This window comes from Coregonus clupeaformis, chromosome 11 (assembly GCF_020615455.1).
Source record: "Coregonus clupeaformis isolate EN_2021a chromosome 11, ASM2061545v1, whole genome shotgun sequence".
NCBI classification, from domain to species: domain Eukaryota; kingdom Metazoa; phylum Chordata; class Actinopteri; order Salmoniformes; family Salmonidae; genus Coregonus; species Coregonus clupeaformis.
Genome location: NC_059202.1, coordinates 2,611,148 through 2,625,878, shown reverse-complemented (window position 1 = coordinate 2,625,878; position 14,731 = coordinate 2,611,148). Strand labels below are relative to the sequence as shown.

Genomic DNA, 14,731 nt, shown 5'->3' with positions numbered 1-14,731 from the left:
ATGGATGCTCTGTAGGCTTGCTGTTTTGTCTTTTCAAGAATGCCAAGTCGTGGCATGTGAATGCTTTTAAAATATTTTTTTATTTGTGGTTAAACTCCATGTCGCCAGTGGGTGTGTAATTCTCCTGAATCTGGAGTGTTGACCACTCGTCCAGAATCTGACACAAAGGCATGTGAATGTTTTTCATGTATACAAAGTAAAGTATCTCACATTGTTTTTGTGTATGTTCCAGATGACCATCTCCCAGCTGAAGGCAGAGCTAGAAAAGGGACCTCAGGAGGCAGCCGTGTACACCCAGCAGATCCACCAACTCCAGAGCTCTCTGAACAACCTGCAGCAACAGATCCAGGTAACACACAATTCCACACACACACACACACTTTCACACAACTAATACTTCCCCTCCCATAGTTTAATCGATGCTCCATCAGTCCATGTCACCACCATCACAAATTCAGGGTATTGACCTCCCGTTAAGACACTTAGTTTGACACCTTCATTTGACACCTTTACAATCCTAACAACAGATGAAACACTAACACTTGCGCTTCCACCTATGGATGTGCCAACCGAAATAGCAATAGACACTAAGTCCCCAATTTACGGTGACTGCAGTCATTTTAACATGCCATACCGACTGCCCCTCGCTAAAACGTGGTAGCCTTGCAAGGCCATTCTCTAAGTATCTTAACCCAGCCTCCGCACGTACCACCCTCTCCATCTCAATGCTCTGCTGTCACCAGCCTGTGATGAGCTTTCATTGGCAACTTCACATGTTGACAAAACACGCATGCACACACACAACCACAGGCCTATAATTAAACCAGCCGGGGGTTAATCTCTGCCATACCCCTGCCATGGCAACCTGTCACTTTGGGCTGAAATATACAATTGCAGGTAACCGCAGCGATGTGCCCGGTGGGGCTTTCAGCTTTAAGGGCTGTTGTTTGGGTTGCCAGATAGGAATTAAAGCCCAAAAATGTAAATGTAAATGTCCGGCGTGTTGGTCGTGCTGCCGACACAGCTGCTCTCTGTTCCCCAAGTAAGTGTCTGGGAGAGAGGGGGGATTAGGGAGCTGGATGGTAGCCCACCACAGAACCCCCACTCAGGCTCACTTGAAAAAGAGATGTAAATCTCAATTTGACTTCCTTGGTTAAATAAAAGAAAAATCACGTGATTTTCCGGTGGCATGCATTGAAACGTGTGACTTTCTTGTGGCTTTCTTTTTACAATATAACTCTGAAATAAGATACTTATTTTCAGTTAATTGTCAACATATAACACCATATTAAGGTGTGGGATGTTCACTGTATTACAAGGAACAACTAGCAGGTCTATTTTTCTCCAGCACCTAGCATAATCTGTCCGTTCACAATTCACCTGTGGGGAAAATGGCGTCTCAACACCCGAAAACAGAAGGAGTTGGCCGGTACTGTCCAAGAGATTGTTCGTGAGGAAATTACCTCTCCCCTCAACTTGCAATTAAAACCGGTAAATTAATCTCTTGCACTGCTCACTTCTAAAGTGGATACCTACTCAACTAAAGTGGAACATTTGGAGACAGCAGCCAATGTGACAGAGGGGCGACTCCATGACCTGGAAATAGCATGAAATAAGATGGTCATCTATCTCCTAAAAAAGGCAACAGAATCACTCAAATAGTTAATGGAAATTCAATGTGCGGGTCACAGGACTGGAAACTGGTGTGGACATGGGAACCCAACTTCCTTAATGAGCAGTCTTTTCTATGAACTGTTTGGGCTGGAGAAGCTGGGTCCCATGCCACTGATAAACATTGTGCACCGCACGTGTCCTCTCCACAACGAATCTCTGTGTATGATTGTACGAATCCACAGTTTTGTAGTCAGACGGCGAACTGCTGAAACAGAGGGCGACCTACAAGGTGAGATCCCAGCTACACAAGCTAAACCTGAGATGCGGCTTCATCCACCCGACAAAACTCAAACCTTCCAGAATACAACACACACACTTTCCACTGCCAAGGAGACTCAAGACCTCAAAAAGCACATCAAGGCCAACACACAAGGGGACGAACTGACAGATCTATGCTAACCCCAATTTGACTGGCTCAATATTCAGGTACGCTTTCCATGCACAATCACACATTCTAGCCTATGACTATGATGCTGCCCACAGCTTAAGACAATGATGAAGACACCCCCTCAATTGGGTAAAAGGAACACTTTATTATTGCTAAACATTGGACTTATTATTATATTGCCTATGGTCCAGGCCATTTAGACAATGATGACGCCACACTTATGAATAAAAAATTGCCAATATATTGAAGTGTCATACAGACTGAAATATATTGAAGTGTCATACAGGCTGCTTCCTTGTGGGGCTACAGCGCATTGCTTCCCTATGCTCTAAATATGGCAATATAAATTGGAAGCTATTCCCCTACAATTGTTATTGTACTACTGTTTAGGATAGATGGCCAGTCCCATATGGGCTACCACACAATTCCTTAATATTTTTATGTTGATTGCTGTCCCCCTCCATTTACGCTAATGACTTTATTTGTTTAATGTCATTTAAACCATATTGCTAATAATAATGAATCAAGAGCTTTTTCTCCTACAGCCATCCTATTTGACTGTTTAGGCTTGCATACCAGTTATATTTAGCCAACTTTTTTCCTTTTCTGTCTTTTTTTTCTTCATTAGCCACCCTAACTCATCAAGTATGCAAACTAAAATGTAAAGGTCTGAAAATTGTTACTTATTTTGTTTAATTTTATTTATTTTTGAATACCTTAAAGACCCCCCCCAAAAAATATGCTGCTTAACACTAGAACCGCCATAGGCCAACGGCCACTGACGTTTTGATTTTGTGAATAAATAAATAAAATTGCAAAAAAATTTAAATAATTCCTGCTCCTTCCCTAAATGTTTGTATTTTACACTGCTTATTTGTTAGAATTTTGAAATCACAAACAGAAAAGTATTTAGAGCCTTGATACCTGTAAAAATAAGCTGTTTTGGGACAGTTTTATTTACTATAAATCTATTACTAATTTTAATTTATTGTAAGGGAAATGAAAACATGCTACATGTTGCGGTAGGTCTTTTAGAATAATGCAAAACATATCCTTGACTCTATCCAGCGACGCAAACGATACCAGACTACTGAATGAATGACAAATGTATGGAATGGGCGATAATTGTGCAAGTTACTTCACAATCAAATTGAAATTAGGCCTAACTGAATGATGAGGGTGAAGAGGTTGATTTTAATTTAGAACAACAGTGTAATGATGAGTTTGTTATGCCTATTTATCAGCGTTGGCGCTCATGTTAATAATTTGACTGCGTTGATATCATTGTATCTGACGTTTTACAGGACTGTTTTATTTACTGTAACTCTATTATTAATCAGATTTATTGTAAGGGGAAACAAAAACATGCTATGTGTTGCAATAGGCCTTAAGAATAATACAAAATATATCCTTGACTCTATCCAAGTTGATAAGCGGGAAACAAATGATGCCAGTCAGCCTGCACAGCCGGCCCATTGAAACTACACCTAAACTATACCAAAACTAATTTCACACAGAATGAGTTAGCCTATAGACAAGATAAAATTGGCAATATTCTGATGAGTGACAATATTAGGCTTGTCAGTTGTCAAATTGTACATGAAGAGATGGGTGCATCTTGTAATTTACAGATGGAGGGAAAAGAGCATCTCTTTATCAAATCCTCCTTCAGAGTCACATGCAGTAAAATATTTAGATTTCTATATAGTATCAGAAATAGCATATTATGCAGTTTCTATGACACTTACATTTGTCAAATAAACTTTCAAAATTCCAAATGTAACTTTTTTCAAGAATATCTGTGCTGTCCATGCATTCAGCACATGACCACTCGCGTGGCAGCATTGCTCTGGCTACTAAGCAAAAGCTGGTAACATAATACAATTAAAATTAAAATATGCTATTCTGTCGTCAATGGATGAATGGGCAATAGAAACCAGTTAGAAACTGATAATGGTGCATGTGACTTCAATGAACTGAATGATGAGGGTGAAGAGGAGGATTTGAATTTGATTTGATCTGAATGATGAGGGTGAAGATTATTGAATTTAGAACAGTAGTGTAATGATGAAGAATTGTGGGCGGTCTAATTATTTTATTATGAAAGGCTGGAAATGGTATACAATTTCCCCTCAGAATCAAATCAGACACAGAGTCTCCTGAGTGGCGCAGTGGTCTAAGGCACTGCATCGCAGGGCTAGCTGTGCCACTAGAGATCCTGGTTCGAAACCCGGGCTCTGTCGTAGCCGGCCGCGACCGGGAGACCCACGGGGCGGTGCACAATTGGCCCAGCGTCGACCAGGGTAGGGGAGGGAATGGCCGGCAGGGATGTAGCGCAGTTAGTAGAGCATGGCGTTTGCAACGCCAGGGTTGTGGGTTCGATTCCCACGGGGGGCCAGTATGAATTTATTTTATTAAAAATAATGTATGCACTCACTAACTGTAAGTCGCTCTGGATAAGAGCGTCTGCTAAATGACTAAAATGTAAAATGAGTACAACATACAATGTGTGTAGTTCACAATGGCAAGCCGAACCAAACGAATGGACGCACTGACAGCATTGCAAATGCTGCAGAATTTAGATGAGTTGGAATCGGATGGAGGATCAGATATTGAGCTTGAAATCGACATTGCCGATGAAGGGTCTTCATCTGATTCTGATGTTGACTTTGAGCCTCTGCCGCAGAAAAACCAGAACAGAGCCAACTGCCACGGTGAGACAAGAGTCTGGGAGGGATGGCACGGTTTGGGAAGAAAAGAGTGACGAATTTATGTGACATCAGAGATTGTACTGTTGCTCATGCGCACAGAAAAGGAAACAGTGTGGGATACGTCTATGGAAGAACTCTAATCGTTTATTGCAATCTTGTATATCCTTGGGGCATATGGTGGAAAGAGAATGGATGTGGAGTCATTTTGGTCTGATGGGTATGGGGTGGACTTTTTCAGAGAGACCATGCCATGCAACCGCTTCAGAGAGATTATGCGACACCTGCGGCAGGTGCACACGAAACAAGGCCCATGAAAACTGTGTGCAGTGCAACCGATTTGTTTGTGGGGCTTGCTTACACAAAGCCCCAACGCTGACTGTGGACCCAAAGCATAAAGAGAAGACGAGATTGATTCATGCGTAAAGGCACGAATATAAGGGCACAGTAGTGTCCGAGACAATCAACAAATGACTGTTTTTAGATTTCCACAAATATTTATTTATGCAATTCATCCTTTTTATAATTGTTCATGCACTGGTGCTTTTGTTTAGCAATAAAGCAAATAATGTTATTTGCGCACCTGACTGGTTATATTATTATTATTATTATTATTATATTTTTCAATTCTACTTTGTTAAAAGAAGCTGTAACTGGATGTAAAAAAATACTATAACTCTAATCGAATCTTCAAATGAAGTTGATCAAATGGATTACACTGTTTTTATTGTAAGGGAAACTAAAATAGGCTATAGGCCTACTGTTTTTATTGTAAGGGAAACTAAAATAGGCTATAGGCCTACTGTTTTTTTCTAGGACTTTGTAGAATTATACAAAACACCCTTGACTATATCTAAACAAATAACTATTGTTATATTTTTTGATTGATATATTTTCACAAATATTTATTCATGCAATTCATCCTTTACAATAGTTTATGCTCTATTTATCAAGCGTTGGTGCTTATGTTAGCTGCACCTTGATGGTTGATATGCATATGCTAAAGGAACGCCCGGCAACGTTCTCTAGAGGATGCTTATAGGCTGAAAGGACAGACTGGTCTAGTCTTAAGAGACTCCATAGGTAAGGCTGCCACTCGCAACCCTGTAGTGATAATGCAGAGTGGGGGGAACTGGGGAGGGAGGGGGGAATGGTTTAGAGGGAGGGTGTTAACGGTTAACCGTTATTCAGTTAGCTGCCGAAAATACATTTGACCAGTCATGCTTATCGGTCTATAGGAGACCGTGTAAAGCGCGCCTCCCATTCGCCATTCGGGTGTATAGGCTAAAGCCTGCCTACCGTTGACTATCAGCGCGTCACCCACCACTTTGCAATGTGAGCTTGAGGCAGTATAATTGTTTGAAACCTGAACGTTTTACTTTACTTTACTTCAAATAATGAGGCATGTCTTACCTTGCTTCAAAGTAGCCTTGCGAAAATCCATCCGTAGAAATGTGGAGGCAATTTTATAAAGACTTCCTCATGCCATTAACCAACATTTCTCTCCTGTTCTGTTGGTTTTCATATCCACTTTCTTTCGTTGTCCAGAAGCCAAAGGCACAATCCTAGTCAAATTAGCAGCCCATCATAGTAGTTGCTATTAGATTCCCCCTCTTTCTAAGTTTCTAACAGAGATTTTCATCTCTGTCACATATGGAACTGCTCGCATTAGGTGCGCAGTTTAGAACTGTGTTTTCCGCAAATTGCATTTGGGCAAATGTTTGAAAATTACGTTTTGTGAGCTGCTTCGTTACAGGAGTTGCATGTTCAATAATAGGCTATAGCCTTTTGACAGTAAGACGATAGGCTTGCTATTGTTGCATGTTTCCATTAAGCTCTTAATGAAAAATGTCCGGTCCTTGTATGCATGCATACTATCGGGGAGGAAGAGGCGAAGCGAGAGGTTTCACTATCGCCTAAATCTGTCCATAATAAGTCCAATGTGTTTCTATGGGCTTATTTTGGGCCTAAGCTTGTCACCTGCCTTGGGACGACTCCCATTTTTAGGGTGGAAACATAAGCATCTCGTCATTATATACAGATCTTTGATAGTATTTTCTGTTGGTCACGTCATTTTACTGTTTGGAAATTGTTTTACCTTTTGTTGACCGGTTAATGAGTCAGTCAGCAGCAAAATTTACAGAAATGTGCATCCCAATCCTTATTTTTGTTACACATCCATGGACTTATCAACACTAAAGATAACAATTATATAATTAATATTCTCTCTTGGAATTTGAAAGGGCTTAATTGTCCTATCAAAATGTTCCAGCTGTCTTGATATCCTAGCAAGAAACCATATTAATATAGCAATGCTCCAAGAAACACACCTGCCCCAAATGGATGCAGATAGAATGCAGAACCATTTGTACAAACTGGCTGCTTTTTTTATCAGCCCCAACCAAAACTAAAGGTGTAATCCATAATGATACATAAGAAACTCAATCACCATCTTGGGTAAAGGCGAAGACCAAGAAGGCAGAATCACTTTCCTTAAATGTATCCATAATGGAAAGAAATTGCTTTTATTAATGTGTATGCTCTAAATTCATATGATCCTACGTTTTTTTAAATCTTTGTACAGAATATTGTCAGAATTAACTGAATTCCAACTGGTTATTGGGACAGACATTAATGCCATTTTGGACATGGGGAACAAGTCTAATAAGACCAACTACAATCCACACGGAACCAAGGCTCTTCAACATGTACTCTCTGATTGCAACCTCATTTGATGCCTGGCGAGCACATAATCCAAAAGCAAAAGAGTACACTTTCTACTCAAACAGATTTAAAACATTGTTACGAAGCGATTTTATATTATCTACACCTCTACTTACAAAAATTAAGAAAATAGGAATTTGACATATGAGCTTGTCTGATCATCATGCCTACTACTGCCAACTACACATTTCAGAATCTCCTAGAAGAGCCACAAGATGGAGTTTGAACATTTCATTACTACAAAATCTGACATTCTGTGATCGATTTGAAATGTAATTAAATTAATTCATAATGATAATTTAAAAAAATCAGTCTAACCCTCGGATTCTATGGGATGCCACCAAAGGTTATATAAAAAATAATGCAACTGCATTTGGATCTGGGTTGAATAAATCACAATTGAAGAAGATATCAGAATTGGAAATGTTAACTCCGTTGTAGTGTTCTCAACAAACACGTTTTTCAGACCAGGTAGCTATTACTCTTTCCAAAGTCAAGACGGAACTTAATTTGTTGATAAGACAAAGAGCAGAATTTGCCATCCATCGAGTTACTCAACCAACAAGCTACGAAGTAATTATCAATTAGCTGATATAGCAACTATTGAATCTGAAACAGGAGAATCACTATCAGAACCCAAATTAATCAAAGATTATTCTGCTTCAATAAAGAACTGTACACCTCTGATTGTAAATCCACATCAACCCAGACTAAGTCCTTTCTAAAATTAATTAAGAACTTCTCTTCTCTCAACAGAGGAAGCAGCCTCGCTGGGAGCCCAAATCTCTCTCAATGAACTCAAAAGCATTGGATAGCATGAATAAAGTCAAATCATCTGGATGGGACGGTATTCCTCCTGAGGTTTATTTAAAATGTTGGAATCAATTAGGTCCACTATTTCTCAATTATTAACACAGACGTTTAGAAAGTTTCATTTGGGAGAGATGTAAATACAGCACTAATTTCGCTTTTATAAAAAAAAGGTAAGGATGCCACCCAGTGTTCTCACTATTGCCCCCTATCTTTGATAAACACAGATATTATACTGTTTTCCTAAATGTTGTTGTCCCGTCTCAAGACTTACTTACCCAAATTGGTCTACACGGACCAAAGCAGGTTTGTTAAACATTTAAGCGTCTGCTAAATGGCATATTATTATTATTATTATTATTATTATTTATTTATACTCTGATAATCTGACTTGCATATCTTAAATGCTTTATCAGAAACAACAGCACCTTAGGCTGTTTTATCTCTCGATGCAGAAAAACTTTTTTAGACTAGAATGTTCATATCTCTTGTCTGTCTTGGAACATATGGGAATTTGCTCCAATTTCATTAATATGATTAAAATTCTATATGCCAATCCCTCAGCCATGGCTATAACAGGCAATATCTGCTCTTCTCTGTTCAGAATCACTAGAAGCAGCAGACAAGGTGAGCTATTTTTATTATACATTGAACCCCTGGCCCAGGCAATTGGTCAATCAAAGGAAATAACATACATTTCCTTAATCTACTGATCACTTCATCTCATTACACGCAGACAATATTTTACTATATCTAGACACTGTATCTCAATCACTCCCAAATGCATTGAAAATCATAGATAACTTGAGATGAAGCTAAATGTATAAAATGAATCTAACTAAATCAGCCCTACTGCATCTCTACTTATGGAATCCCAATCATTTACCATTTTAAATATTTGGGAGTAGATATATTTCCTTCCTTTAGATTATACCATTGCCTGAAACTTTAACACAATGCTCAAATCAATTCGATCTGACCTCAGTAGATGTTTCAAACGGCAGAATATCTATTGTCAAAATGAATATATTCTAAAGGTGGAATTTTTGTAGTTCAATGCTTCAAATGTCTACCCCTTCTGGCTATTGGGATACAGTTCATACTGTGGTTTCAAAATTCATATGGCAAGGTAAGTGATCCCGGATCAAATTAAACTTACATAAAAGGAAAGACGTAGGAGGACTCTCCGTACCAAACTTGTATTTCCATTACTGCTGGCAGGCAGCTCTGCCGCAAGAAAATGTGTTGGCTCTTAGATGGCAATCCCCCCACTCTCTCCCAATTCGCTAGTGGATACAGTTACTATTAGAAGTGATAACATTAGAATTATCGACAGCGAGAATTTAATGGTGCTAGTCAAGGAATAATGAAGGCCTGGACAAATATAATTGACTCTGTAAAGAATAATCTCCACTAAAGCCCAACCCATACAAATAAACAATCTATAAAGCCCAACATTTTGTTACGTTACAGCCTTATTCTAAAATGGGTTAAATTATTTGTTTTCCTCATCAATCTAAACACAATACCCAATAATGACAAAGCGAAAACAGGTTTTTAGAAATGTTTGCAAATTTATTAAAAATAAAACACAGAAATACCTTATTTACACAAGTATTCAGACCCTTTGCTATGAGACTCGAAATTGAGCTCAGGTGCATCCTGTTTCCATTGATCATCCTTGAGATGTTTCTACAACTTGATTGGAGAAGTTTGGAACCACCAAGACTCTTCCTAGAGCTGGTCGCCCGGCCAAACTGAGCAATTGGGGGGAAAGGGCCTGGGTCAAGGAGGTGACCAAGAACCCGATGGTCACTGACAGAGCTCCAGAGTTCCTCTGTGGAGATGGGAGAACCTTCCAGAAGGACAACCATCTATGCAGCACTCCACCAATCAGACCGTTATGGTAGAGTGGCCAGAAGCCACTCCTCAGTAAAAGGCACATGACAGCCCGCTTGGAGTTTACCAAAAGGCACCTTAAGGACTCTCAGACCATGAGAAAGAAGATTCTCTGGTCTGATGAAACCAAGATTGAACTCTTTGGCCTGAATGCCAAGTGTCACGTCTGGAGGAAACCTGGCACCATCCCTACGGTGAAGCATGGTGGTGGCAGCATCATGCTGTGGAGATGTTTTTCAGTTGCAGGGACTGGGAGACTAGTCCGGATCAAGGAAAAATGAACGGAGCAAAGTACAGAGAGATCTTTGAAAACCTGCTCCAGAGCGCTCAGGACCTCAGACTGGGACAAAGGTTCACCTTCCGACAGGACAACGACACTAAGCACACAGCCAAGACAACGCAGGAGTGTCTTCGGGAGCCCGAATTATTTGCACAAATTAGCTTTGTCGTTATGGGGTATTGTGTATAGATTGATGAGGGGGGGGAAATAATTGAATCAATTTTAGAATAAGTCTGTAACGTAACAAAATGTGGAAAAAGTAAAGGGGTCTGAATACTTTCCGAATGCACTGTGTGTACGTGTACAGTGTTAGTCTTTGGTTTTTCCATTTATGTTTTGAGGTTGGACTTTAGCACGTATAGCTCGTAGGGCGCACCGATTGGCGTCACCTCGTCAGTCAGTAAGTGTTACTCCTGTGCTGGTTGCCATCTCGTTAGTGGGAAGGTGTTTCACCTGTGTTGGCCCAGGTGCTAGTTAGGAGTGGCTGGCCCAGTGCTCCAGTTGAGCTTGAGAGATGTTGGGGAGAGCTACACTTTACATCAGCTGTGGTGTTATTTCAAGCTCAACCTATTGATGTTGGAAAGAAGCTGAGTTTTGGTGTTTGTTTCCCCTGTTTGTTTTGCTCCATATTCCTTTTACTCTATCCTAAGTTGTTGTGGGTTTTTGTTTTAGTTTGTATTTTCGGAGGCAAACCTAGTGGGCATCCATGGTGGGTGTCTTTAAGAACCCCTTACTTGTGGCTTTACCAACTTTCAGTGGGCACCCATATGGGTGCCTTTCAGAACCCCTTTTGAACCCCTTTCTGTTTTGTTTGGTTGTCAGTGATTTTTCTTTTTTAGTTCCCTTTGTTGTGAGCGACATTTTGAGTTTGTCTTGTGGGAATGTAACACACACACAGTGAGCTCTAAAAGTATTGGGACACTGACGTTTTTTGTTGTTGTTTTTGGCTCTGTACTCCAGCACTTTGGATTTGATACATGACTGTGGAATGATACAATGACTGAGGTTAAAGTGCAGACTGTCAGCTTTAATTTCAGGGTATTTTCATCCATATCGGGTGAACCGTTTACAAATTACACAACTTTTTGTACATAGTCCCCCCATTTTAGGGGACCAAAAGTATTGGGAGAAATTCACTTGTGTGTTAAAGTAGTAAAAAGTTAAGTATTTGGTCCCATATTCGTAGCATGCTTGTGATTCTACATATTTGTTGGATGCATTTGCTGTTTGTTTTGGTTGTGTTTCAGATTATTTTGTGCCCAATAGAAATTAATGGTAAATAATGTATTGTGTCATTTTGGAGTCACTTTTATTGTTAATAAGAATAGAATATGTTTCTAAACACTTCTACATTAATGTGGATGCTACCATGATTACGGATAATCCTGAATGAATCGTGACTGATGAGCGAGAGTTAGACGCACAAAAACAGTATCATACCCACAAGACATGCTAGTTTCTGTAGAGATAAATCAGATCAAGACTGAACTGTGCAATGTAGTAGGGAGTTGTAGTTTCCAACAGGCCAATATTCTACTTAGCTCATAAAACGTGGTAATGAACTACAATGACCATAATCCATTGCGTGCCATCTTAAACTTGTCCAGTCTGTGCGGAGCATACACAGAGACTGAGGAGGGAACCGTGATATTTTTAAAAATAGTCTAACCGAAACTGAACCGACCTCAAAAAGCACTAATCGCTCAGCACTACTGACAACCAACCTGAGTTGCGAAGGGGTGGTAAACATGTTTTCCGGATGCGGGGTGTTGGACGGAGACATGTTGGGCTAGGGGGAATGGGATGGGGAGTTGGAGGTGTATTATTACAAAATCCTGTTTGATCAATATGATAATTTATCTGTGTGTGTTTCTTATTTTTGTTTGTCTTTTGAGTGGCAGCCAACCGGTACATGTTATATAAACGGAATATATTAATTGATATTGTACCTGTAACCCCCCCCCAACAAAAAATGACTAAACAAATAAAAACTTGGTCTAAAATAAATAATAAAACAAACCTGTCTGCTTGGTGTCTTGTCTGGATACTCACATATGCTACCTAGACAGAGGAAAGAAGAGGGGATGTATTGTATAGACAGGTGTAGTGTAGCTGTCTAAGCTGCAGCCTCTGTGCTTAAACGCATGTCTACAGTGTTGGCATGGGTTGGAATCCGGCCTACTGCCCTATGATACAACCCCTCTCCACCCTTCCCAACTGTCATCCTCTCCCTATCTGCTCAAAAATATTTAGAAAAGAAAAGACGGGAGGACAGAGTTAAGTTGAGTAGAAACCGAGAGAAGAGGTGGATACTGGACAGAGAGTGAAACAACGAGGGAGGGGAGGGAAAATATGCATAAAGACAGGAGATAGCGAGAAATCGGGGAGAGATGAACAAAGGTTGAAACTAGGACATGGAAGGAGAGGGATGGACAGAGGGTTTGAAAGAAGAGGGAGCGATAGAGCCACTCGTAAACGAGGCTCAGCTGCTGTGGGACAGGAGGAGGAGCGGCAAAAGATCAGTGTCTGGGATGTTCTATATCCCAGTCATGTCCCCCAGTTAGCAGCATTGTCATTAACACAATTGTATCCTATATCATTGCCCTTGTGCCAAGTTTACTACACACACACACACACACGTCATACAGACACACACACACACCCCGGTATTCAAGTTTCTGTCGTAAAACATATTCCTCGGAAATGTAATTCCACCCCCCTCTGCAGGTCTGTAGGGATGCAGTGTTCTTTTCAGAGGTTGAACGACCAACGTCACTATGATACGTGAGAAGGCATCTGTACATTTTGTTTGGTTTAACAGGAACTGAGCTGTTAATAAGAGTCCTATTAAATTAATCCTCATATCCTCACTTTGGTAAACATCTCCCAATGGCAACTATTCTAAGGAGCTGTGTGTGTATAACACTTTCCATTCCATTTAGTTTTTCTATTACACATGACCTTGAAATCAGAAGCGGGAAGGTTCTTACGCCCTTTAGCAGATTGCCCCTTAGAGTATCCGTTTCTGTATTTCAAAACATTCTGAAATGCCTCTTCACAACCTGTTAATATGCCATTTAGCAGACTATTTTATCCAAAGCAATTTATATAACTTATGTAAGCATATACATCTATGTGTTTGTGATGATCTCTGCCGGAATTGTACCCACGACCTTGGTGTTGCTAGCACCACAGTCTTACACACGGAGCCACACAGGACCATAATCACTAGCTAATCACTTTACCCCCTCTGGTTCCCTCCTCCAGATGCTTTCAGAGAAGCTGGTGCGCAGGGAGAAGGAGTTTCAGGAGCTGGAGGAGGGCCTGAGGGCTGAGCAGGTCTCCAAGAAGACAGCCCAGGCCAGCCTGCACCAGAGGGAGCTGGAGGTGCAAGAGCTCCAGGCCCGGGCGGCGGCTGCCGAGGCCAGCCTGCAGAGAGCCCAGGCAGAGCTGGGGGAGCTGGGGGACCAAGCCGGGAGGCTTCGAAGGGAGGTGGCTGAGCTGGAGGCCAAGCACAGGGAGGTGAAGATGGAGAGGAAGCAGCTGCAGCAGCAGAGGGAGGAGAGGGAGAGCCAGGGCCTGGTGCAGCAGAGTGAGATCAGCCAGGTTAGTGAGTAACACATGCACACGGTCAGACACCAATAACTTACGTGTCAGACTCTCACACATACATATAAACATACACCAGTGAGACACACGCGCACAGGCAAACACGTGCACACACACAGGTCAGACGCACACAAGTCTTTGCTCATTAATGATACTGTATATTAGGTATAAGCCTCCCTCTCTTCCTCCCCTCCTCCTCTGTGTTGTAGCTGCATGCTAAGCTGCTGGAGGCGGAGCGCCAGCTGGGGGAGGTGCAGGGCCGTCTGAAGGAGCAGAGGCAGCTCTCTGGGGAGAAACTGAAGGACCGCGAGCAGCAAGCCGCCGACCTGCAGATCAAACTGTCCCGCTCAGAGGAACAGGTAGGGACACCACGAGTTCCATAAAAGATGAGTATAGACATAGAATTACTAGAACAGACATTCCCATTTAAAGGGATACTTCGGGATTTTGGCAATGATCCCCAGAGGCAGGTGGATACCATTTTTATGTCTCTGTGTCCAGTATGAAGGAAGTTAGAGAGTGTTTCGTGCGCCAATGTTAACTAGCGTTAGCACAATCACTGGAAGTCTATGGGTATCTCCTAGCACATGCTAGCAGATACCTATAGACTTCCAGTCATTGCGCTAACGCTAGTTAGCA

General features: G+C 41.2%; 1 protein-coding gene across 2 annotated transcripts in view; it reads left to right on the top strand.

Annotated features, from left to right (window-relative positions):
• LOC121577000 (early endosome antigen 1) overlaps nucleotides 1-14,731 on the top strand; it is a 69,900-nt gene that overhangs the window by 24,798 nt on the left and 30,371 nt on the right. For both annotated transcript variants that reach the window (XM_041890675.2, XM_041890674.2), the window contains exons 10-12: nucleotides 233-349; nucleotides 13,751-14,089; nucleotides 14,302-14,451. In XM_041890675.2, the coding sequence (XP_041746609.2) occupies nucleotides 233-349; nucleotides 13,751-14,089; nucleotides 14,302-14,451 (606 nt within the window). The remainder of the gene's footprint in view (nucleotides 1-232; nucleotides 350-13,750; nucleotides 14,090-14,301; nucleotides 14,452-14,731) is intronic.